Source organism: Nannobrachium achirus, assembly GCF_963921795.1.
Source record: "Nannobrachium achirus genome assembly, chromosome: 16".
NCBI classification, from domain to species: Eukaryota; Metazoa; Chordata; class Actinopteri; order Myctophiformes; family Myctophidae; genus Nannobrachium; species Nannobrachium achirus.
In genome coordinates this window covers 20,958,229-20,985,947 of record NC_137823.1, presented here as the reverse complement: position 1 = coordinate 20,985,947, position 27,719 = coordinate 20,958,229, and the positions used below count along the sequence as shown (strand labels likewise).

Below are 27,719 nucleotides of genomic sequence, written 5' to 3'. Positions count from 1 at the left end.
ATGTCGTTATGCATTGTGACATAAATAACAGGCAGTTAGGTGTATCGGTATTGCGGAATCCAATGTGGAGCCACAATTCCTTCAAGACCAGAGCTTATTGAGATGGATGAATGGGTAGCCATGGGTTTATCAGTGCAGCATCCACAACAGGCATTACTATGAGTTGCATGGATTAAAGCTAAAATAACATCTCACGACTGAAAAATGTTCTATAGGCCAAGTCCTAATCTGCGATTTGTACAACAGCGTGAAAGAGCCTCCACTCGCTAGGGCTATGTTTCTTAGACTTAACATAAAATTAGCACATGTAAGATTATGATGTTTTGGTAGCCATAGCCAAACAATTAAAGAATTTGCAGAAATTGAGGCTTAAAACTCATTTTCTGGAAGATTTAAAATACTTTAACTTAAAATAACAATTAACAGATAACAGGCCATCTAAAAGCTATCAATTCATTGTGGTCCCTTGACATGATTCCATAGACAAGACATGTTGACTTCTATGGAACCCAAATGGCTAAAATCAGTCGTGACGACTCACAACTTTAATCCATGCGAGTCATTATAACCTGGAAGCATTACTATTAAAGAGTTGGAGCCAGTTTACTTTCCATTACACCAAACATTTTAGCTTATTTTTGTGAAAAAACTGCCCATGCTGAATTAACCGTGAATCAATTCACAAATTGTGTACCACAGGCAGAGCCATGTGATATTTTACACATTACAAATGGCCGATTTCAACGTAAATTGACCCCAACGTCCGTTTCCTAACATTTATAGCACCTCAGCGGCAGACAGCCGAGTTGTTGAGGGAATAGCATCACATAGTGGTTCTGTGGTAGTACTGCAGGCAGCGGGAGTAGCAGTATCAGCTATGGGAGTAGTTTCTGTAGCAGTATCTGCAGCAGTAGTAGTAGTAGTAGTAGTAGTAGTAGTAGTAGTATCGGTAGCAGTAGTAGTAGTAGCAGTAGTAGTATCGGTAGCAGTAGTAGTAGTAGTAGTGGCAGAAGGACATGGGGAAATAGCAGCTAGTGGCGGATCAAGGGTACTGCAGGCAGCCACAGCAGTGGAACAAGAGAAGCCAGTACCAGAATCTGTACTGAAAAGAATTGAGGCTATCTCCTCTTCAAGGCTCTACAACAGCAACACACACACACAAATGTACAAACGCATCATTATAAGCACAGAGTAACGCACACAGGAGGAAGAAGACAAGCAGTCAACTGAAATACTGTAGCTACATAAAAGAGTAATTTAAAACTTAAGCATTACGGCTGGGAAATATACTGTATTGATTATTATTATTCGAAATCGTGGTATGAGACTGGATTTTAGATATCATGTTATCGCAATATGGCGTAAGTGTTGTCTTTTCCTGTTTTTTAATAACTTTTACAGTATACCTCAAACAAAGAAAAAGTTAAAATAGCACATCTACAAGCTCATATTGAAATGTTTTGTCCCCAGTGTTAAAAGGTGGCTGTGTTTTAATTTATGTATAAGGTATATAGCTCTACATTCATTTAGAGTTACTCATTCAGTATCATGGGTCTTCCTGTCTCTCCAGCTCTTTAGAGCTTTATGAAAGCCCCAAAAGATATCCAAATACTCAACACACACACACACACTGGCACACATATACAGGCATTAGTACAAAAGCAGGAGCCAATCAGAATAGAACTCATGTTGAGCTGAAAGGAGGAAAGAGCTGTGCGCGACAGGAAGCTAGGTGTTTGGTTGGCTCGCGTCACACCTGAAGGAACACGTGACATGATGACGCATGGTGAACACCACAGTCAGCAGCGTTGTCACATGTGTCACTGTATTACTAAACGTACCATAACTCGCTCACAACTTAACTTAAGTTACAGTAGAAGAGCGCCACAGACTCAAGCGAGAGCGAGAGAATTACAAATGCCAACACCTCGCGTTGCTGAAAGCACACAAACAGAAATGCACAGTGGGCCACAGAAAACAAAGACATGCACATGCATGACAGTACAGTTAACTACAAGAGAAGTTCAAGACGACTTGGAAGTGTGTCCAACATCCACAGCTAGAGGGATAAACATGAAACAGATGCTGTCATCTCTGGAGTCGTGGGGCTTTGAACTCATGTAACTTTACACCCCCTCTGGCTGAAAAAAAAAACTCATGACAACACTATGTCCTTATCCTTCCCGGTCAGAATCGTGCGAATTCCCCAGTGGGTTTTGCTCAACGTGCCAAAAAAGGCAGAGCCATTGTTTAGTCAGCTGCGAGGGAAGCAAGCCACACAGGAAGAAACTCGAGTCACCGACAGGCCGTTGGGCAAAACGAGACTCCTGCCACAGGCTCAGACACCCAGAGACATGAAGCGCGTTCTTTGTGCTCTACAACAGCTTACAGTACATGAAAGGAAGAGTGGGAGAGGAGAGCAAGAAAGGAAGGAAGGAAGAATGTTTCTACAACTCCACACTACAAAAGCATCAGGCAGAGAGGCAGCTGCAACGTTGCCAAATGACAACCAGGCCAAGCATAGTATGGACTCTGTGGTGATGCTATCTGACGGGCATTCTGTTGAGTCATCAGAGTGCGTTTTCACTCATACTTACACATAATACATAAACATACATACACACACACACACACACATATCACTGTAAGTTGTGTCTTAGGTTTGCCATTAATGTTGTGTTGACTGTAAAGTTGAATTGATGTTCTCAAATGTGTGGAACACTTGAATGTTTAATATACTGTATGTTTTCTCTTAAAATGTTGATTTATATGGACTGTAAAGTGTAACGTAAGTTTAATTTTATGCACAGTATGCACTGGTTTTATGAGTGGACCAAAGACTAGCCGTTCTTTAAGGTCCAGTTTTTTTTAGCCGTTCTTTAAGGTCCAGTTTTTTTTATGAGTGGACCAAAGACTAGCCGTTCTTTAAGGTCCAGTGTGTATTCTAACAAATATACAAATAAATCAACTGTTATCATGTTAGAATTAGGTTCAAGTACTGGCCAGTAGCCCTGGCTGACAGACATACCTCTTGTTGCAAAGAGCATGTCATTTGACACCCGATTCAAGCACCCGATGTGCTTAATAGAAAGGGACATTTCATCCAAACATCAAACAATGACAACAACAGAAATCATACATTAACGCACAAAGAAGTCACAGGAGGCTGTTTAAAGGCCCTGGAGTGCATGAGAAAGCGTGCATGTCGTAAACAGCTTTCGTCTTTGGGTGAAGTGCCCCACTTTTAAACCACTTTTAGTTGTACTGTACTGTAACCACCAAAGCGTTTATTTTCTTCCCCCCAACTGCAACCACGAGGCACTCTTCTAAGTTTGGAGTGTCAGTGGTGCAGTGTTGATTTCGTTGACTAAAACTATGACGAAAAATGTGTGTCGACTGCGTTTTTTTCACTGACGAAAACTAAATAATAGCCGATCTACAAGCTCACAGCTTGTAGATCTGCTATTTTCAGCACGCAACCAAGTGTAAAATCAGTCATTACGATGCCATCAAGGCCTGCCAAAATGCATTTTAGTTGACTAAATCAACTGTAGATTTAGTCGCCTAAAAACTTATGATATTTAGTCGTCTAAAATTAGACTAAAACTAAAACTTTTCAGGTGACTAAATTATGGCTAAAATTTAATTATATTTCATTCAAAAGACTATGACTAAAACTAAATCAAAATTTGCTGTCAAAAACAACATTGCAGTGATGACAGTAATGAGCTACCCGGAGTATAACATTTATTCAACTCTTGGCAACCAGATCAAAAGTGCACGGCTCAGCACAGACGAGACACCCAGCGCCTCGTCGCTCTGCTGGCGTTTCTAGCATAATGTAAATATGCACTAGGGCAGGGGTCTTCAACAGGGGGTCCGCGAAATTATTGCAAAAAAAAAAAGAAAAAAAAGAAAGATTTCAAAAAATGTTTTTTTTTTCATTTTTTTTTTTCATTTTTTTTAAAAATAAATCATGATTCTATCCATTTTGAATAGCTTGAATACATGATTACCATGCAATTGACAGATTGTTGATATTATTGACATTGGTTCTCAGTTAATAAGTAGTATGTTTAGAAATGGTAGCGGTACGGCCCACCCTGCTCGCTGTAACTTGTACATGTTTAAAATAAAAAATATGTCGTAGCCCCGACCCCCCAACCCTACGAGGTGGTAGGGGGTCCCTGCTCCATCTCCCCATCAGTTTGGGGGTCCCCGGCCTGAAAACGTTGAAGACCCCTGCACTAGGGCATTCACCAAATATTCGAATATCAAAGTTACTATTCGACGTTGTTCACCGAAGTCGAATATTCGGTTATTTTTATTTATTTTTATTGTTTTCTCTTTAAAAAATATATAGTTTATAAAGCTTGGCTAGATAGGAAGTCATAAGAATGAGTTGTCAATGGCCCTGGTGGATGAATTTTTTAATGCTTTATACCAGGGGTTCTCAAACCTTTTTAGGCCGTGACCCCCAAAATAAACATATTTGAACTGGGGACCCCCACCCTGACAAGCACTTGGAATTGTAGGTATTACATTTAATGTGACTCTGTTCCGCAGATAAATATTGTGAAAATAGCTGATCTACATGCTCACAACGCCTTGCAACGCGAGGCGTTGTGAGCATGTAGATCGGCTATTTTCACAATGTTCGCCTCTTGCTTACTTAATATTTAATATTTGACAGTTTGGCCAGTCCTGTAGAATATTCGACTATTCGAATACTTTGAGGTTGAATAATTCTAATACTAAAAATCACTATTCGTGAATGCCTAATATGCAAAAATCTCAAGATTGAAATTTATTTTCAGACCATGTCCCAATATGTGACTTGTGAAACATGGTTCTGAACTGCCCTTCACGGAATGTGTGTGTGCCAATGCATGCTTCATTTTATAGAAGTATATTCTGAAGTTCTGTTGTATTCTATGCTTGTCTGGCCAATTCAAATACTCATATCTTGAAATTATAACTGCTTTTTGGTTTGGAGATCACTTGACTATGAGACAATTCAAAACAGCGGGGGGGGGGGGGGGGGGGGAACAATATGGTGGATATAGTACAGCCCCTTTAAAGGGGGATGAAACCTTAGGCTCATTTTGAAGTTTGTTTCTAAAAACAAGGCGGGCAGCATAAGACGTACTTGTGTCTATGCTAGCATATTGCTACGTCCATAAAGTAGCTCTGGGCAAACATTCATTTGATTAGCTATAGCTGCGTAGCTTAATCGCCTGTCAAGTTTTTTTTCTTTTTAACTGAACAAAAGAAAAACAATATCAGCCCCAGACTTTATGCCCCTTGAAGCCTTATTTTATACTTTCTCGTACAATGGTGTCATAGAGCCAAAATAGCAGGTGTAAAAGCTCATAATGATGCTTGCGAGCTTGTATATCGTCACTGTCGGGAAGAAACCTTGTTTCAACAATAGTATGTTCTTTCTAAATTAAAGCCCTACTTCATCAGAGTGATGCACAAAAGTAGTGAAAACAGCAGATCTACAAGCACACAGCGCCTCGTGGTGCGAGGCGTTGTGTGCTTGTAGATCGTCTATTTTCACTACTTTAAATCATTTTAAAATTATAAACACAAAAACGTACGGTTTTGGACATAGCCTGGCGTTGCTCATACTAGTCTGGACTCGCAAGCAGAATCTTCATTTCCAAGGGGTGGGTTAAAAAAATGTCTCTGGACACGATTGGTTTGACCAGACCAATGCTGGGCCCTGATTGGTTCCCCAAAAATTTTGGGTAAAGGAAATGGATTCACAATTGAGCGGGGCAAGACTCATATTCGCCCAGGCGGATTGGTCTGGTTCCAGGCTATTTTGGACATACAAGGTTTCCACCCGACAAACGACGATAGATCTGCTATTTTCGGGAAGAATTTTAGCCGGCAGACATTCCCAAAAGAGGGAAGGGTCAGGCACAAAGTAGGATTTCCCAGTCTCTTCCAAAAAAGGGCAGCAACACACACAACAAGACACCCAAAGACAAGACGTACCGCGTGCGGTTGCTGTTGGACACGTAGCGCGGTGGCGGGGGAGGAGGTGAGGCGTTTCTCCCACTGGTTGGGCTGAGGAGGGGAGGGAGGCGGCGCCTCCATAAAGGAGCGCTTTAGCTGGCTAATGCTAGCCTGGTGTTTCAGCACCTCCTCTTGGGTCTTATCATGGTCCTGATGGGAGGAGGAGGAGGAGGTATGGGGTTATACAGGGATAAGGAGGTGGGGGGGAGAGAGAGAGAGGGAGGGAGGGGAGGTAAGACCGGGGGAGAGGGAGGGAGAGAGAGGGAGGTGAATGTAAAGTCCCCTTTCCACTACAGGGCCGAACCAAAACTTTCCAGAACCAAGAACTTTCAAGAACCCGTTAAGTTCCGGGACCAAGTTCTGCTTATGTTTCCATACAACCAGACCTAACCGGGAAGATCCCCAAAAAGGGCAGCAGCGCTGCTGGCCCCGCCCATAGGTTCCCAGAACACAGGTTTAGTACTACATCAGCAGGAACTAAAAAAGGTTCCAGGAACCTAGTCTGAAACCGGGCCGTGAGCAATGGAAACAAAACCAGAACCAACAAAATAGGTTCAGGTTCCGGAAAGTTCTGGTTCCGGCACATAGTGGAAGAGGGGCTTATGAGGGAGGACGGAAAGGGAAGGAGGGAAAATAGGAAGGAGATAGGGGAGCACGGGGAGAGAGGAGTAGGAGGAGATACGAGAGAATGGAGAAGACGGGAAGGTTTTAGAAGAGGAGGAATCGGGGGAAAGAGCGGGGGGAAAGATGAGGTGAAATGGAGGGATGAAGGGAGAGATAGATGGAGGGATGGATGACGGTAAAAAGAGGAGTTAACAAGAGGGAACATTTGGATGGGAGGAAGGAGGGATGAGAGAGAGAGGGGGGGGGAGGGGGAGAGGGGGGGGGGAGAGGGGGGGGGATTGGGGACAAACTGGGTTCAACAGGTCACAGGAACATTAGTCTGTCAATCTAGAGGAAAACAAGATGACTGCAAAGTCTCATCGAAGCCTTAAAATGGTATTTAATGTAGTGGAATGCATTTGAAAAGGTAGTGAAAGGGCTTACAATACATACAAGTCAGAGCACTGTAATAACACAGAATATTGTGTCTGTGTGTGTGTTTAACTTAGCAGGCTGCAGTGAGACATTGCGTATGCATCTTGTTTGGGGGGTGTGGGAAGCAGAACAATAGGGCAGACCTCAGAACAAGGGACTGACAGTGATGCTAATAACCCGCACGCACGCACGCACGCACGCGCACACACACACCCCCACCTACCTCACTAGCATCAGTATCAGTCCCATGTTCAGTGAGTACTAGGAGCTGTTGCTGGTTTTAGTATTAAAATAAAAAATATCCAAATATCCAAAATAAAAAGTGTTGTTGTCACTCAACACCGGTAGCCAATCACAGCCAGCCCAGAGAACAGGAAAGAAGCTCCATATTATATGGGGTTAGGGAGGGAGGATTAGTGGGGTTAGATGAGGCTCCCTGGCAAATTATTAAAACACGTCAGCCAATCGGTGACCGAGGCAACACGGTCAGCTGGTTGCAAAACGAAAAACACTCATCATGCACAGAGCATGCAAAAGGAATCCATTGAAACACACACCCACCCACACACACACACACACACACACATCAGGGCTGGTATCAATTTATGCAGAAACCATCTCATCCGGTTCTTCAGCAAATATTTGAATTCCGACTAGAATAAAATCAATCGATTTGGGGAATTGATTGATTCGACAATAAATTGAATCTAGCCCCAAGGGCCTGGTTTACACTTAATTGTGCGGCGAGGTCAAGTCACGAAAATAGCTGATCTACAAGCTCACAGGGGCATCGCAGCGTCCTGCATTAAGGGCTTGTAGATCGGGTGTTTTCTGTGTGAGACACACTTGCACATTATGTAATGACTCAGGCTTACAACTTCAAAACACAACATGCACGACTGCATGCACACGCAGAGCCTGAGAGTGCCTTAGGCAAGCAGCCTTTATACACAGCCTAGTACAGAGGAAGCTGTAGTGTCTGATTGTGGCCGGTAGATGGCGCCAAAGTACAGAAGAAGATTTCTTTTTTTTGGGGCCAACATGTGGTGCCAGTACAAACCTCCAACATTAAATTACTGTGCCTCACATAAATATTGTCCCCACGCACTCTCATTGGACTCTGTGAAAAGGCAGACACAGCACAAAACAAAATGGAGAAAATAAATAAAAAAATGAAAACTAATAACTATGGCAGTGGTTCTCAAACGTAGAAATTGGAAGGTGTTTTGACAGTGTACAAATGGTACCAAATGGACCCGTTAGAGTTCCTTTGGTTCCATTTGTACACTGTCAAAGTTACAGACTTGTAAGGGTCAATTTAGACCCCCATAACAGGAACCTAGAGAGTCCCTGAAATCCACTTTGAGAACCACTGAACTAGGGTAATGTGATGAAAAATAATAATAAAAAATGAAATTGTAAAAATCTACAACACATTATTGGTAATTGATAACTAAACAAAACCAATAAAAAGAAAAGAAAAATGCAATGGGATGGAACTATCTAAAACAAGGAGAAAAAAAAACATGGGATATACTGTACATAATTTTACAGTTTACACAGAAAACTAAGTGGGTGACGAGGCTCAAACAACCAGCTGTGACGGAGGGGAAGATGAGTTCAGGAACAAACAGATAAGCCTCCTCCTCATCACAGGTAGTTCAAGTGTGTTAGTGCTTCGTACCCATGTTCATACATACACACAAGCACACACCAAATCATCACAATACACAAACACACACATCAACATCATGCCTTTTAGTGCAACACCCAAAAAAAAAAAAGAAGTACAGCGACCACAACACCAAAAGTGAACCCAAGACAGCAGCAGCCCACTGGCCAAAGCTGAACTGAAGACGGTTGAGTGCGGGTGAAATTGTCCTTTGGCGTTGGATACATTTCAATGACCTCAAATTCACTGATTTTCTGATGTAACTGCACAGACAGAATCCTCGTTGTTCGTTTAACTCTGAGAGTGTGCGTTGCATTTGTACACTCGCAGATAGGGATGCCCCGATCAGGGTTTTTTTGCTCCCGATCCGATACCGATCAAATATTATTGCTTCCGATTCGATCCCGATCTTTCCCGATCCGATCTTTTGGCAAGGCATTAAGAAGAAGAAAAAATTCTATTCATTCTATCACTTGGTTCTCAACCTTTTCAGGCCGTGACCCCCAAAATAATCATATTTTAACTGGGGACCCCCGACCCTGAAGAGTTGAGGAAGTATATTTTGTATAACACGGTTCTATTGTGAAAATAGCAGATCTACATGCTCACAACGCCTCGCAACGCGAGGAGTTGTGAGCATGTAGATCGGCTATTTTCACAATTTCTGGCTTTAATATTTGACAATTTGGCCAATGTTTAATTTGTCATTTTAGAGGTATTAAAAAGTCCTTAATTTTTCACTTTCGAAATGTGCAGATACCCTCTATACACTTTATAAACTTTATGTTGATTTGTTTACTGTTGAGAGAGAAAACAATGTTGCACATTAAGTTAATCATCTGGGGACCCCCCCCAAAATAATTTGAGGACCCCCCTGGGGGTCCCGACCCACAGGTTGAGAACCACTGAGCTAGTTGACAGTGCAGAGAGACATAATTGCCTTCCTTTGATCCATTAGCAAGGGGCCAATTACTACTTATTGGCATCAGCTGCCAGCTGTACACAGAGTCTGACACAATCACCTTCCCTCTGCAGTGCTCTGTCTGTCTCATTTCTCCAAAAGCCCTTGAATATGATTGAAAATGATTAAGGATTACTGTGATTATGGTAAGCTTACATTTCATATCGCATTCACCTTACCTGTAACTTTCAGTACTCCCAGAAAATATTTTTTTGAAAAAAAAAAAAAACTTTTTTTCCCCCGATTTTTTTCCCCCGATCTCCGATCTTATAAAAACGGCCATATCGGCGGCCGATCCGATCACGTGATCGGGATCGGGCAACACTACTCGCAGAGTTACAAACGGATGAAGGATTTTACTGTGTGATGATACAGTGTTTTAGAAAAAGTTGTAAATGTTTAGTATGCTTTATGATTTCATAAGAGCCATGGTCAACCTCACCCTACTAAAACCCAAACCCAGCGAGTGACAACCGAACCAACCAACCAACCAGAGCAACTCAAAATGACTGACAGACCAATACACCATCAAAGAACCAATAGGAGTGTGTTATGAACCTGAGAGAGGGCGGGCTCTGTGGCTCCATATGACTGTCGGCATGAATTCGGGGGAGAGACACAAATCATACTTTACTCCCTACGCTGACCGAAATGTGTGGAGAAACACTACAGAACGCACGTGTGCACCGGAATTCTATTCAAGTTTTTGTTGGCTTCCGTACGGCCTTTCCCCGTTTTCCGAATCCAAATACCCCATATACCAGTCAACATTTTGCTTGGAAAACTGCAATAGAAAACCATAGCAAACATATGAACCTATGCTAGAATAACAACAGTACAAATAAGACATTTAATGGCAGAATTGCAATTCATTCAGTATATATTTCTTTCTTCTTCTAAAATAATAGAAATGATTAAAAAATTTAAAATAAAAGATGTTTACTCACAACCCATAAAGAAATGGGCCTGGACCCATTGTTTGGGGTAACACTCATCAACCTTTCAGCTACATGAGAACAACTCCCATTTCTGTCTCGGGAGTGTTTGAAAACAGGGTTCCCACACATTTTAACTAATGAATTTCCAAAAACTTTTCCAGAATATTCAACCCAATTTCCAGGCCTATATAACAACCATTCAGCACAATAACGAGTCTCTTACTCCTGAGATTGTAGATCTGTATTTGTCACGTTCGGCGAGAAACTACTTATGTTACATATCTTGTCATGTGCGATATTTAAAAAAATGATTTTTTATTAACAAAATCAATACATAGTCAAATATCTTTTTCCGGGACCTTCCAGGACCCTTGTTCAATTCAAAAACCTTTCCAGTACTGGGAGAGAAAAAAAATCTAATTTCAAAATATCTCCAGGGATTTCATGACCGTGGGAACCCTGTGAAAAGCATGCTGGGTAAAAAAAGAGGCCCCACAGACCTGACTGGGCGTGGCTTCAGCATCGCCGAGACTCAACTCCTCCTCCTCCACCTGCAAAGCCGTGGCGGTCACGGCGATAATGGGTCGTGACAATATGGGGGGCGGGGTTTTGAGGGCGGGGGGAGAAAGAAAAAGGTGAAATGGATCATGGGAAATGTAGTTATTTCCCTCCCCGGGGGCCCTCAGCGTCAGGGGGGGCAACGGGGCAGTTAGGGTGACGTGAGCAGGCCGCCGCACCCGTCCCCGCCATGAGGAAATCATGAAGCGTGACGGGACTCTGACAGATGACGGTCAGTAAGGCCAGAGAGCCATTTATTACTCCGTTATTGTTCACAGTCTGTCGTGATACATACGACAACTTCTCATACCTCAACGCTCAACACCAAGAAGAGTAATATCTTTAAGTACTATTTATAACCTGAGTGAGTGTTTTTGGAGGGGGCATAACAAGCCTTAACATGCTTTGTTATTATTTCTTTTTTTTAAAGAAACTAAAGTACTTCTTTTCAAAGCAAACGATTAGCTTTAGAGATACTGTACAGATATGACTTTCACACATTTTCCTGTCATGAACCAGTTTGAAAAGGATTGGGAGTCGGGGGGGCAGCCTACATTTAGGGGACGAGGGCGTGATAAGTGTAACACTGTTTCTCTACCATGATTAAACTTGCACAAAACTCGCACCTAGTCGGCATTTATCTATTTTACAGTCATGTTTTCTATCCTAGAACAAAAGCATTCGGCGTAATCAATCTATGACAAAAGGCAAAACAAAGTGCATCGAGTGGCAGTTTGGACATAAATGGTGATTGTAGTGCCTGGCATTATGTGAATCACAACTTGTTGATCCCATCATAATAAGTCCCTAAGTACATTTAAAGTTGTATCAAATATAACACCAAATACCAAAAACAAGATGCACCTCTACTAGCTACGCTAGCAGCATGTCTCCATAGATAGTAACATGCCTTATACCAGCAAGGCAGTTGTGACTGATTAATTAATTGCCTCCTTTGGATACAGAATATTGTCACAGTCAGGCTGAAACCTTGTATGTCCAAAACAGTTAATTTTACAAGGGAAATTGGTAAAGAAACGCACGGACATCCAACATCCGTATTTTGAGCACGCCATTACGGATGAAAGGGTTTTCAAGAATTCTCAAAAATCTTTTAAAAACAGCAGATCTATAAGCTCACGACGCCCTATAAAATAAGGCGTTAATTTACGAAACAATATGAAAAGCTGAAATATTGGAGATAAAAGGTTTCTTCCGGACTGCAACGTTATCCGAGACCTGCTTTATCGTCTTTTCCTGAAAACACGTGCAGATTTATTCACAGCATTAACGATGAAATTAATCTTTCTATTTACGTACTCCGGCATGACGTCCCAGTGGAAATGCCACGGCTCATCTTAACGTTTTCTTCTGAGAACGCTAATAGTTTTCTAAAGGACAGACTTTTCACACGTTCGCTACTTGCCTTTTAAAAGGAAGCGCTATTCTACACTATTCTGGAGCATTTTACTCTACCTTAACTTTTCTTATTTATATCATAGAACTCACATAAAATCTTTCTCCTTCCCACACTCATCATCTAGATTTATACATTCTATGTCCATCTACTAGCAGCGCTATAGCGATCTTTCACAGATCCATTTACTGTTATCGTCTAATATTGCATTACATACTGTATATATATATATATCGTCACTGTCGGGCAGAAACCTCGTATCTCCAAGTTTCAAATGTGTACGTTCTTTCGCAATGTAAAGCCCTGCTTCATCATACAAGGCCGTCGCACAAAAGTAGTGAAAACAGCTGATCTACAACTAAGCACACAACGCCTCACGGTGCGAGGCGTTGTGTGCTTGTAGATCGGCTGTTTTCACTAGTTTAAATCATTTTTAAAATGATAAATGCAAAACGTACGGTTTTGGACATACAAGGTTTCCACCCGACAACGACGATATAGTCTCTCTGTATATATATTTGTATTTCGGGTCTTTCTCTTTGTCAATATCTCTATGCCACTCTCTCTTTCCCTCCTGTAGATTTTTTAAAAGTCCATTTAAGCTTAATTAACTATTCAATATTCTATCGTCTCTATGTACAAACGTTACAGTGGGAATCACGGGAAGCAGGGATGGTAAAAAGGAAAGGAAAGTGGGGATCGTGAGGGAAGGAACGCGGGAAAAATAGGAAGTTGCACGCAGACACGAACCAAAGAGATGTGAGAGGGTTGGGTGGTGGGGCGGGCAAGGTGTGTGTGTGTGCGGGCGCGCGCGTGTGTGTGCACGTGGTCTATGCCAGTGGTTCTCAACCTGGGGGTCGGGACCCCCAGGGGGGTCCCCAAATTTTTTTTTTTTTTTGGGGGGGGGGGGGGGGGTCCCCCCGATGATTAACTTAATGTGCAACATTGTTTTCTCACTCAACAGTAAAACAAACCAACATAACGTTTAAGTGGATATAGAGGGTATATTTCTAAAGTGACAATTTAAGGACTTTTTAATACCTCTAAAATGACAAATTAAACATTGGCCAAATTGTCAAATATTAGAGACAGAAATTGTGAAAATAGCTATTTTCACAATAGAACCGTGTTATACAAAATGTAATGCCTCAACTCTTAGTGCTCGCCAGGGTGGGTATATATTAAATATATCGTCACTGTCGGGCAGAAACCTTGCATCTCCAAGTTTCAAATGTGTAGGTCTTTTGGTAAAGTAAAGCCCTGCTTCATCATACAAGACTGTCGCACAAAACTGGTGAAAACAGCCGATCTGCTGTTTTCACTAGTTTAGCACATTTTATAGATGATAAATACAAAACGAACGGTTTTGGACATACAAGGATTCCACCCGACAACGATGATATATATGAAATAAATATGATTATTTTGGGGGTCGCGACCAGAAAAGGCTGAGAACCAACTGGTCTAAGCGGCGGGATCGCACATCTCTAGCGGAGTCCAGGGGACACCGGCGTGACTGTAGTGCCTCTGGATCGGCGGCGTGCGCGCGGGCGTGAGCGGAGACGCCACGGAGAGGCTCTGCCGGGGCACCTGGCCGCCGCTCAGCCTGGCGGGAGCCGCCGGCGGCGCCCGCCGCTTGGCGGACGCCGACAGGCTCTCCACGAAGCAGAGCGTCAGGCCCAGGGGCGCGGCCAAGAGCAGCGCCAGCGCCACGGAGCGGCTGGCCGCCAGCGAGACGGCCAACAGGAAGAGGACCAGGAGGCAGGGCAGGAGCAGCGGCGAGGGGCTGGTCAGGTAGCGGTGCGCCGCGGGGCAGAGGCGCAGGAGGGCCAGCGAGGGGGAGGAGGAGAGGTGGCGGAGCAGAGGAGAAGAGGAGGTGGAGGAGGAGGAGGAGGAGGAGGGGAGCGGAAGGAGGGAGGAGAGCTTGCGAAGAGGAGGCAGAGAATGGAGAGAGCGTGGAAGCGCCAGTCGAGTGGGAACCAAGCTGATGAAAAACACCTTTAGGTTGAGCTGTTTCACGGTCGGCCGGGGCAAGTTATTTATCCGGCCGAAGAATTTGGGGAAAACGTTGGAAAACGCGCGGTCGTTCAGGGTCGACATTTTAAACGCGGGCGCTAGCTTGGCGACCAGCTTCGGGACGGAGAACGCCAAGAGGCTGATTTTGTTCAGAAGCTGCAACACTATGCTGGCGGGCCGCCACAGGCCACCTCGCCTGCCCGCCAGGCACAGGAGGAAACACAGGACGACAGACGCGCATTTAGCCACGGCTCTCAGCGGGTGGAACCGGCTCCACCTGCCTGAAACGCCGGCCGTCGCCGAAGCCGAGCCCTCGCACTTTAGCTCCTCGCCCGCGGGCGCAGCGTGGGTGTCGAGCGGGTCGCGGGAGTGCTCCGAAGTCGGGGGCGCAGCGGCGGCGGCGGCATCCCGGGGGGAGTCCGAGCGGAGCGAATTAAAGTTTGACGCGTCGGAGGCGAGGAAAGCGCCCCACGCGGCGTTCAGGGAGTCGCCGACGACGGCGTCGTTGCCGACCTCGTCCTCCGAGATGTCCGACAGGCCGCGGTCGAGCTCCGAGATGGAGTCGAGGGAGGGGGGGATGGAGGAGAGAGAGGAGGACGAGGAGAAGGAGAGAGGGAACATGAAGATGGACTGCTGGAGGAGGGCAGGAGAGGGAGAACAGGAAGAGAGACACCGAAGGAGCAGCAGGAAGCCAAAGAGTAGAGACAAGACGCGTGAAGCGGGGAAACGATTCAAAGAGCGATCCAAAACGAAAACGGGAAATAGACACAAACAAAAATGTGCGCATGCGTTCATTCGTAATCGTTCAGTTTTGGGTGAAATCGTGAAGAAAACGACAACAAAAAAATAAGAGTGGGAGGAAGGGAGTGACAGGAAATAAAGTGAAAGAGGGAAAAAGAGAGGGAGAGAGTCACAACATTAGTCAAGTGGAAAGGAAGAAGCACAACAACAGCACAACACCACAGGTTCCACTCAACCGGACGGCAGGGTGCACCACACATCACGTCTGAGTGAACAAAGGTAACCACAGAGACCCCTCAAGTGTCTGCAACTCCAAGAATGTACAAATGGGGTCCACAGAGAGAGTGCCTTTTGGAGCCGAGGAGCACAGTAAAAAGAAAGGGTCTGGTCCTCAGAAGTTCAAAAAAGTATAGCGCAGGTAACCTCCCCCTACCAACTAAGAAAGAAAAAAAAACAAGGCACTATTCTGGTGAAACAAGTTAAAACATATACCCTGAAGAAAGCCATGCTGGCCGCTACACCTGGGTTGTACCCGTTTTTAACAATTTCTATAATGAACTAGCCATATCAATTAAGGCTTTTTAACTTTTTTTCACCAGAAGAGTGCGTAAATTACAGTGCTGTCAGACACAGCCAGGAGGATCAAAAATTGAAGGCCGCTGTGCCAAGAAACGCTGTGCTTTGGGAGAGCACTGAAGTGTTAATGCTCTGGGCTGGCACACTGGCGCTGCCAGCTCAACAAGGCATCCTCAAAGCCCCTTATGGATCCATTTTGTACCCTCTCGGAGCTAAATGAACACTCGTGGAGCTCACAGTGAGGGTGGAGAGAGAGCGTGCCACTGTTGGAAGAAGAAGAGAAGGCAGAGGAGGTTCAAGTCCACGGTGCTCAGAAGAGGAGGAGGAGGAAGTGAGGGAGGGAGGTGAGAGTAGGAGCTGGAGTAAGAGGAGTCAGGGGGAGTGAAGATAGGAAGAAACAGGAGGAATAAAGCAGTATACTGTAGAGCAGGGGTTTTCAAAGTGGGTGACGGGGCACCCTGGGGTGCTGTGATGCCAGTCCAGGGGTGCCGCGAGATAATTTGAAAATATTTGGAATTCATCAATATCACTACATCAATATCACTTCACAACGCTTAGTAAAACAGACCTGATTTGCACTGTACTTGATGAGCTTGTAGATCGGCTATTTTTGGTGAACCTTCTCCCCAGAATAGGCATGCTGGGGTTCAAGTGGTTAAATGTCAAGTATAACGTTATTTTCAGTCAGTTCTGCTGGAAACGGATATTTCTCCAATATGATGTAAGATTCAAAAAATTTACAGTGTAACTCCGTGGATGAAACAGTTATTTACAGGGGTGCCCTGAGTCAAAAAAGTTTGAAAACCCCTGCTGTAGATGCAAGTGGTCGACAGTGGTAGGTGTACTCAGATCTGTCTGCTTAAAAGGAGCAAAAAACATTCAGCCACTAGATGTCACTTTTGCAACACCTATGCTGCATAAGGCTGGCCATTTCCCTGCATTTGTTTTGATAATCTGAATCTGTAAAACTCTGAATCTGCCAAGTAACTAGAGATCTCAAAGAAATATAGCGTAAAATAAATACAGTACTTGGGGTAAAATGGGTAAAATGCGGTTAAGTTACTTCCCATCACAACTGGCGTCACTCAGTAATTAGTCAATATTCCTTCGGATGGTTCCAGCTGACAGTGGTTTAGCTGTGGTACATGGGTCATAACAGCAGACCACAGGACATGGGGTTACATAACACTGTAACCACTAAATCCTGGGGTCTTAACCGGGTTGGACCGCACAGCCAGTCACACGCACGGACACCAGGGGCGTCAATTGGGTATGGCAGGGGTATGCAGCTGCCATACCCTGGGACCAGGGGGAAAAATAAAAGTATAAATCCACGAACGTCTCTTTGTCTATGTGTGCTGGTTATTATGTTGTTAAATAACAAATTAAACGGCAAAATCTAACAAAATGGTCACTTTAACAAGGTATTATAATTATATTCTCCACACTTGTATACTCCCCATCTTGACAAAATGGTATATTCCCAGGTTCCGCAGGTCAGCTGCACAGGTGCAATGCATTATTGTTAATTGTGGCACTTGAACAACTGTTCCAGGCTGCCATATCCAGCCCAAGAAACCGTAGAAACGGGGGGACAAAATGAAATGTACTAATAAATGTATCATTCCTGTTGCTAAGGTATGGCAACATGACTGGTGTCTTGCGCGCGTGCAAGACACCAGTCATGTTGCCATACCTTAGCTTTTTCTGAACAGACGCCACTGACAGACACAGGGTCACTTTGGTCCTCACAAATACCACTCAATGGACGGGCAGTAAATGGTCTGAATCCCCTTATGAAACCTCTCTAGAAGTAGATATTCCCTTCGCGCTATGCCATGTCTGTTAGCCGTGCCCTAACGAAAGCCTGTGCAGACAAGCTATTGACCATATTCAAACGCCGGCCATCTTGCCATCAAGTTAATGAAATGCCACCCCAGTTGCCACCCGGTTTCAATGCGAATTTCAAACATGGCCACCAGGTGAATATGGTCAATAGCTAGCGCTGGTGAGATGTGGCTCCAAATGTCACCATGTGAACTTCATAAGTGAACCGTTTGCAATCAAAGAAACCATCAAGACTGTTGCACACATGCAGGGCACGCACGCACAGGCAGAGGCAGACAAACGCCTCAATGCAGTCCACCTACTAGAGACAAAACACGGTCACTTTAGGCATCTATGAGACCTGTGGGAAATAGAAATGGTTAGACAGAGAGATATACTATATATTCATCTTCTTGGCTCTTCTACCGATGTCTGTGGACGTTGTCACTCTCCGGTGGGGGCCACCGGATTGGGACACCGGACCAAGTCCCGTAAAGTTTATTCTAGTGACTCTGCATAGATTTCAGGATTATTACTTAAAACAGCAGGCCTCGATCCAACAATATAACACTGTGACACTTAAAATATATACTTTATTTCAATCTCCCCCTCCATACAGATACACACACACGTACACACACTCCTTTTTCACAAGCATACAGACAGTAAACATCTTAGTTTATCCCCTTGTAGCTCTGAGCGTCTACAAATACATTTGTAGACTCTCAGAGTTACATTATTAACACAGGATTTTACTGTGTAACATAATTAACACAGGATTTTACTGTGTACAGTACCAGAGAAAAAGAAAATAGGGTCTCCTTTCATGCTCAGAACATCCATCCACTCACCTTAGAGTCAGAGGGAAGCTCCAGGTTGGGGTCGTGTCCATTCTCTGCCCCTGAGGTTGGGCTTGAGTCCCTGCCGGCTTCAGTTATGCTAATCGCTGGAGCTAGAGACAGAGAGAGAGAGGGAGAGACAGAGAGAGATGTACACCAAGGCTGGGCAATGTATCGAAAATATATCGATATCGAGGTAACGTGAGGTATACATATTGACGAAGACGGCTTGAAATTAGGTATTTGTTGATGTGTCAAATTAATTAATAGTCACATTATGCATTTACATAACACATGCAAAAAAGCAATCCATCTGTAACCAGTTGTGGCTATTTCAATAAAACCATTGTTAGAAAATGGAGATAAGGCATTTAAATTCTTTATTCTATGTGTACTGTGCATTGTGCTATTCATTATCTGGGTTAGGCACTAGGCAGGCAGTGGACCTAAAGCAGAAAAAAACTATATAATGCAATTGTTTTAATATCGTGAGTAATAGATAGAGGTATTCAATGTTATCAAATATTGAAGGTTTTCTTAACATCGTCCAGCCTTAACCCATTTAGGCCTAACCTATAGAATAGGGCTAAATCAGAAATTAGCCTACAAAACAAATATGTTGCTACATACTGTACATGTACTGTAAGCCCCTCCCAAACAGCAAAATTTGTCACACAGGGGACAATTAGAAGGATGTCCTTTGGATTTTAAGATCTGCTATGGCAGATCCGCGGTTTTTCAATTTATTTGGTCAAATTGGAAATACACAAGTGGTTTAGAGTAGGACAGTGATGCAAAAATAGCCAATTACAGGATGTAGTGGCGTATTGAGCTCAGCAGGGGTCATTGTTGCACCGCAATATGAAATGTGTTTCATGTTTTGTTTCCAGAAACTAAATCTGACATCACTGCAGGGCTTCCCAAGAGATAATGGATTTCTCTGGGAAAAATGGGGCCTTTTGAAAATGCTTCAGTGTTTCCTTCATTGCAATTCAACTTCATAAAATGTACAGATTTACATTATGGAGAGAAAAAAAGTCTCGCTTACGTAGGCCTACTGGCACCTCTGCTATTGTTTCTATGTTATTATTTCAGTTGTTAGAAAAGCTGCATAGCATGTCCCTACAGTACATTTAGAGCTACACCTCTCTCTCTCTCACTCTCACTTTCTGTCTATATCTCCGTGACAGGAAACATATGTCACAATGCTATTTCCTGTATCTGTTCATGACCCCATGCCTCTATCTCACACACACGTGTACAAACACACACAAGGTTGTATCATGACCTGTCCACGCATACTATATGGATATTTTCCCACTCCCAAAAGTCCCCCAAAAAATGAATCCGGTCCACGTGATGTTCGTCCATACATAAAAATAAAAATAAAAAGTACAATCTGTACACGCATACTAGGGCATTCACGAATAGTGATTTTTAGTATTCGAATTATCCAACCTCAAAGTATTCGAATAGTCGAATATTCGACAGGACTGGCCAAACTGTCAAATATTAAGCAAGCAAGAGGCGAACATTGTGAAAATAGCAGATCTACATGCTCACGCCGCCTCGCGTTGCGAGGCGTTGTGAGCATGTAGATCTGCTATTTTCACAATATTTATCTGCGGAACCGAGTCACATTAAATGCAATACCTACAAGTGCTTGTCAGGGTGGGGGTCCCCAGTTCAAATATGTTTATTTTGGGTGTCACAGCCTAAAAAGGTTTGTGAACCCCTGGTATAGAGCATTAACAAATACGTCCACCAGGGGCATTGACAAAAAAAAAACGTCGAATAGTGACTTTGATATTCGAATATTCTAATATTTGGTGAATGCCCTAACGCATACTGTGTAGCGACTTGAGCGTATATTCCTTTTGCGGTAGTGATGTTGAAGATTAAACAAAAATCCTAAAGAATCAATCAATCACAGGAAAACAAGCTATGTTGTGACCAAAAAGTGAATGAATATGTGAGGATAGATTATAGATGATGAGGTGACTGCAAACTTGTAATTAGACCTAGCGGTGCTCACAAGCACAAACAACCCAGTGCATATCATCGCCATTGTTATCGTTGGCGTTTCAGGTGCATGGTTATTACACACACAAAACCATGGCATACGTCATTTTGTGTCGTTGTTGTCGGGTGGAAACTTGTACAGTATGTCCAAAAACCTGCCTTTTTAAACTTTTTTAAATTGTGAAAATAGCCGATCTACAAGCACCCAACACCTCGCATCCCAAAATAAAACTGTTTCAGGGACATTGCAGTTTGCGTGTGGACGAGAGGTTCAGATACGAAGCAGGGGTCTTCAATGTTTTCAGGCCAAGGACCCCTTAGCTGAGAGAGAGAGATGAAGCAGGGACCCCCAGATTCCATATTTGACAGCACAATCATCAGTGTATTTTGGATTCATGTCAATTTGTGTTATCAGATATTTAACCAGTTGAACCGTCAATACTTAATACACTTGACCTTTCACTCTGTACTTAGTCTGCTCTTTTTCCCCCTCTACACCAAACCTTTTTGCCGAAAATAGCCGATCTACAAGCTCACAACGCCTCGCGCCCCTGTTGAAGACCCCTGACGTAGAGGAAAACACAAAATTTGTTAAAATATCTGTATACATGCGGACAAGTCCCGAGTGAGTTCTCTCCATCTCCCACTGTAAACAGAGCATTTGAGGAAACAAACAGCCCATGAAATGTGGATGCTGGCCGTAGAGTGGGCCAGACTGGCTGTCTCCCTTCTCCGTCCATCCATCCGTCTCCATCCATCTCCCAGCTGACGACATGCTCCATTTCCAGTCGACACTCTCCTTAATCTATTTATCCATTAACGCTTTTCCTGTGGCTGGATCCCCCAGTAAGTATTCTGTTTGTGCATGTGCGTGTGTGTGTGAGCGTGTGCACATGGCTCTACCTCCATCTAGGTACTGTATGGGACGATGAGCGATATTATCGTTTATCGTGTTAAAAAAAACGCTCACGATAATCATATTGTGGAGATTTAAATTATCGTGATATCCGTCCTCCGTCACGCACTAGGATCAATTCACCTTTTAGTTGCCGAGCTGCATATCCGGTACCATTTAAACCCTCTATTAGAGGTAAAAGGTACTTAGAATATACATACTTGACAGTCTTTTTTTCACTCTCTATCAAATGTCTTTGCCAACAAATAGCAGACCTACAAGCTTGTAGATCTGCTATTTTTTGGCAAATGTCCCGCCCCAAGATAATGGATTTTGATTATCGCGATAATATCGTAAATCGCCATTTCTTTGGTCACAATAATCGTAGGATAATGGATTTTGATCATCGCGATAATATTGTAAATCATGATTTCTTTGGTCACAATAATCGTGATATGAAATGTTCACAGGTCCCATCCTTACCGCCATCCAGGCTGCGGCTGATTCGTTTGGACGAGGTGCGTTCGAAGTTGGGCGCTGGCCGGTCGATGAGGGAGCTGGCGACACGGGTCTGTGTCTGGGTGCGCCCGCTGTAGCGGAACTTGGAGCCCAGCGTCAGGAAGCGGGCCTTGGTGGGGGGCTCTGGGGTGTTCAACCTGGACACACAGAGACAGAGAGAAGAGAGAGAAGAGACAAGTCACACCCAGTGTAGTCTCTCAAGAACAGACTGGAACAAAACAGAGATGTCGCTGTTTTTCCCTTTTAATTTAGGCCTAGAATTATTGAATGCTTTAACCAGTGAAAAATAGCAGATATACAAGCTCACAGCGCGGCACCGAGTGCCGCGCTGCGAGCTTGCAGATCTGCTATTTTTTGTCGTGAAATGTGTGTGTGAAAATGTGTGCAAATCTTATGTATTATCTTATGTAAAAGTGAACTTTTGTAACTCAAATTTTGCTTCTGGGGGGTCCCTGGAACTAAATATTTTGAGATGGGGGTCCGTGGCCAAATAAATATCAGTTTGGGGGTCCTTCACATGAAAAGGTTTGAGCACCACTGACTTTAGCCCCTTTTCCACAGGCCCCACTCCACACCACTCCACACCACACCGCCCACTTGTGCCAGGTTTTCCACTACAAGGACCTGGGTAGAGTGGTGTGAAAGTGGTACTAAACAGGGTACTAAAAAGTATCCACTCTAGAGTAGGTCTGAGCTAGGCCAAACAGGGCCAAACACTTCATAATGACTGATCACTCACTGACCTTTCATTTGGACCACCAGGATATAGTTGTAATACATGATAATAGATTCTATTGTGTTATAACCACTATTATAATCTATTATAGTGTATTATAATTATCATAGTAATACATTAATACTTTATAATGTATTATAATCACAGTTATAATCAATTATAGTGCATTATAATTAGGATAGTTATAATACAAATTTATATTGTATTATAATCACAGTTAAAAGGGTCAATTTGTTTCTTACCGATAGGGGTACTTTTGTGTAATGGAAAATGTAGATATTTGTATGTGGTGCGGTGTGGTGTGGTGTGGTGTGGTGCTAAAACTGCAGTCGAAAAGGGGCTATAGTAGTCTCTCAAGAACAGACTAACTGAGCTCCAGTTAAGTGAAAAGGACATTTTCTTTGACGATGGCTGGCCAGATTGCTGACATAGAAACATGGGTTTTTCAAAAAGTCTTAGAAGGATTCAAAAGACACTTTTAGAATCGGGTCAAAATTCTAATTTTCACGACTTTTCAAAAATAGCAGATCTACAAGCTCGCAGCGCGGCACTCGTGAGCTTGTATATCTGCTATTTTTGGAGCGGTGAAAGCGCCCCCAATAGACAGGTATGTCCGTGGGTATGTATGTATGTGGCTGGCTGGCCGTGTCCGTAGCCTGGCAATACCTTGAGTGGCCACACACAACACACATGTTAAAGGAGGGGCGCTGTGCTGTACTGTTCTGACAGACAGGAACATATATTGAGAAGGGCACTATTGTGCAGACTAGACACACACACACACGGTATAGCTGCTCAGATTCACCGCTCCACTTCGAACCGAGGTTTGATTTTTTAATAGTTAAAGCATAAAATAATAATACACAATACAGTGTACCCGTTCTGAATGGGTTAAAGACCTATGTTAGATTTGAAAATTACCCACTGTTTTTCTGGAAAACGTATTACTCAGCGATTGTAGCAACAAGAAACACAATTCCAAAACTATTTGACAGCTTACGCCTTTGGCTTTCATAGATAAAATGTGGGTTGGGGCAGGAGCGGAGCCGCGGGACATACTTTACATACAGACACGGGACATACGTACGTTGTACTGTACATACAGACAAAGCCAGATGTAGGAGCGGTTAGCAGCTCTCAATAACAGAGGAGGGCGGGAGGGAGAGATGGAGAGAGATAAAACCAAAAGTGCAGGTGCAAGAGAGGTGTACTGTGTGTCTGTGTGTGTGTGTGTGTGTGTGTGTGTGTGTGTGTGTGTGCGCGCGCATGTGTGCGTGCATGTCTTTCTACAGGATATTAAAGTGCATTCCTTCCTTGTACTTGCGCACGCACGCACGCACACACACACACACACACACACACACACACACACACACACACACACACACACACACACACACACACACACACACACACACACACACACACACACACACACACACACACACACACACACACACACACACACACACACACACACACACACACGGTGTCGTGCACATGTTTACTCCTTTCATGTGTGGGTGGGGCTGTGCTAACAGTGTGCGTTCCCTCAGGCATCAGCCAGTCATACAACACAACACAACACAACAATACAATCTCTCTCTCTTTCGCTCTCATCATGGCCTCGCCAAGAGGCCCCGCCTCCCACTGAGACGCGGCCAATCGCACGGCTCGTTTCCAGTGGGCGTAAAGTAACTGAGTACATTTACTTAAGTACTGTACTCGAGTACAATTTTGAGTTGTCTGCACTTTACTTGAGTATTTCCAATACTTTTACTTCGACTCCACTACATCTCGGATCCAAATATTGTACTTTTAGTCCACTACATTCATTTGAAAACTTTAGTAATAGATACTTAGCAGATATAAATGATATTATAAAACATACATGAAGCACTTTAGCCCTACCTTATACCTAGTCTATTTGAAAATAGCCGATCCACAAGCTGTATTGATACTTTTAGAGTACTTTTTCCCACCACTGCTCGTTTCAGCCAAACGACTGACAGAGAGTGAGTGAGTGAGTGAGTGAGTGAGTGAGTGAGTGAGTGAGTGAGTGAGTGAGTGAGTGAGTGAGTGAGTGAGTGAGTGAGTGAGTGAGTGAGTGAGTGAGTGAGTGAGTGTGTGTGTGTGTGAGTGTGTGTGTGTGTGTGTGTGTGTGTGTGTGTGTGCGTGCGTGCGTGCGTGTGTGTGTGTGTGTGTTCGCGCGTGCGTGCGTGCGTGTTTGGCTTGTACCTGAAGAAGCTGTGGTTCTCCACACACACTTTCCACAGCCGTTTTGCAGATCGATGGTTGGGGAGTTTGAATCCCACCGTGCTCTCAAACTGCTCCGCCTTGGAAAGAAACAACAGAGCACCAGATAGTCACTAAACTGTGATCATTACAATGTAGGCATTTAGCAGACACTCTTTATCCAGAGTTACTTTAATAAGCAAGGTAAACACATACAGTGTGTAAATCAAATGCAGAGAACATAAAGAACCTTTCATCATCAGTCTAAAAAATATAAAATCAAAAATAGTCTGTACAGCGAAACCATAGAATACCTAAATGAGAACCTCTATCTAAATAACTAATCATTTCTAACAATCTGTAAACCACTTGAACACTAGTATAGAGGGTATGCGCATGCATAAAGTGAATGGCAATTCGAGTGGCAAAGTGAGTGGCAAAGTGAGTGTGATGTCGTTTAATGCAATCAGATAGGACTTTTCTGTTTGGAAGTATGGGCTTTCAAGGCCAGAAAGTAGTTTTTTTTGCCACCCAGTAGGCGTTCCCGTTTAACTTCGAGGCATGATGATGATGTCACGCGCATACCCTCTATTCTGGCAAAAATAGCAGTTGTATACTGCAAGCTTGTTGTGAGCTTGTAGAGTGACTATTTTCTGCAAAAAGGATTTAGTGTAGAAAGAGTCAAGGATAGACCCCTGGGGGACCCCAGCCAACTAAGCACATAGGACTTAAGTGGTTAAGATATTAAGAGTGATGACATTAAGTACTGTGTTGCATTCAAGCGTAAGACATTCTATGTGGAAATGGACTTGCTTCTGTGCTTCTGTACACACACACACACACACACACGCACACACACGCGCGCACACACACACACACACACACACACACACACACACACGCAGTACCTCCCCAGGTCGTATCTTGATGTAGAAGTTGTTCCTCTTGTAAGAGATCTTGAGTATTTTGGGCCAGGCGAAGCGATTGATCCTGAGTCTGTCTTTGTAGACCAAGAGGCCGTTGGCGCACACACCGAGCATTATGTCCACCCCGTCAGAATCCTGCAAAACACGTGCACACACACATACAGTGTTACTCGTAGAGTGGATGATTCAAACAACATTCCGAGCATATTTCTTGATGCCAAAACCCATGACATTACATGAAGCTGTGTGCGCTCATCAAAACAGAATCATATGATGCCCATTTTGAACTCTACAGTGTCAGGTTAATACTTTTGACTACCATCAGTGGTTCTAAAGCTGTGGGTCAGGACCACCAGGGGGGTCCCCTTATGATTATTTGTGGTCCCCAGATGACAACAAAGTGACAATTCTAAGGACTTTTAATACCTTTATAATACCTCAAGAAATAAGAAGAAAAGTAAAAAAGAAAAAAAAAACATTGCTGCATCGAAAGTAATCAACAAACTATACTATAAAAACTGGTGAAAGAACATTTTGAAAATGGCCAATCTACAAGCTCACAACACCTCACATACTGTAACAAGGCATTGTGAGCTTGTAGATCAGCTATTTTCACAATATGTATAATGTGGAACAGAGTCAAACTAAATGTAATGCCTCAACTCCTACAATTCCAAGAGCTTATCAGGGTGTGTGTGACTGTGTGTGTGTGTGTGTGTGTGTGTGTGTGTGTGTGTGTGTGTGGGGGGGGGGGGGGGGGGGGAAGGGGGGGGGGTTGTCAGCAGTTCAAATGATTATTTTGAGGGTTGCAGCACTGAAGTGGTTCAGTGGTTCTCAACCTGTGGGTTGGTACCCCCAGGTGGGTCTCTAAATGATTTTGGGGGGTCCCCAGATGATTAACTTAATGTGCAACATTGTTTTCTCACTCAACAGTAAACAAACCAACATAAAGTTTAAGTGTATAGAGGGTATCTGCACATTTCTAAAGTGACAATTTAAGGACTTTTTAATACATCTAAAATTACAAATCATTTGTCAAACTGTCAAATATTAGAGGCAGAAATTGTGAAAATAGCCGATCTAGAGTACATGCTCGAGGCGTTGTGAGCATGTAGATCTGCTATTTTCACAATAGAACCATGTTATACAAAATGTAATGCCTCAACTCTTAGTGCTCGTCAGGGTGGCGTTATTTGGAAACGCACATGAGTTCTGGGCAAACCCCGCCCACAGAAGCTTTTGATTGGCTGAACCGGAGCTAGGGAGCGCTCCTTTTGCACCGCAAGGAGGTGCCGGGTGCTCCTACCACCTAAACCTAACCTCAATAAAACTATGCCTAAACCTAACCCCAACTCTAACCTCAGTAAAACTATGCCTAAACCTAACCCTAACATCAGTAAAACTGACGCTGGTGAGTAGCTAACCTGCCGAAGGGGGGTGAAAACGAACGGCTCCGCCCAGAACTCATGTGTGATTCCAAATTGCACGTCAGGGTGTGGGGGTCCCCAGTTAAAATATGATCACTTGGGAGGTCGCGGCACTGAAAAGGTTGAGAACCACACTGCCTTAGTATTGGCACCGACGGTAAAACGGGTGTTTTGTGAACACCTGTTCCTGTTCTCACACATCTCTTGGCATAAACAACCTTTCTGGTCAGCTACAGCCATTCATATTAATAGGGAATATATTCCATTAAAAATAATATGATGCTGTCCCATGTAATTGGTAGTGGGGGCCGGATATTCACTTAGCCTGTTTTAGCTCAAGGCAAACCCA

The 27,719-nt window shown here is 43.7% G+C and overlaps 1 protein-coding gene across 3 annotated transcripts in view; it reads right to left on the bottom strand.

The window, feature by feature from the left end:
* epb41l2 (erythrocyte membrane protein band 4.1 like 2) overlaps positions 1 to 27,719 on the bottom strand; it is a 152,575-nt gene that overhangs the window by 12,326 nt on the left and 112,530 nt on the right. Inside the window, exons 11-16 of one of the 3 annotated variants that reach the window (XM_080745240.1) lie at positions 25,926 to 26,078; positions 25,021 to 25,118; positions 22,011 to 22,183; positions 18,623 to 18,723; positions 8,126 to 8,185; positions 6,007 to 6,177 (exon numbers count right to left, since the gene is read on the bottom strand). In XM_080745240.1, the coding sequence (XP_080601366.1) occupies positions 6,007 to 6,177; positions 8,126 to 8,185; positions 18,623 to 18,723; positions 22,011 to 22,183; positions 25,021 to 25,118; positions 25,926 to 26,078 (756 nt within the window). The remainder of the gene's footprint in view (positions 1 to 6,006; positions 6,178 to 8,125; positions 8,186 to 18,622; positions 18,724 to 22,010; positions 22,184 to 25,020; positions 25,119 to 25,925; positions 26,079 to 27,719) is intronic. The other 2 variants (XM_080745241.1, XM_080745242.1) reach the window with 2 other exon arrangements.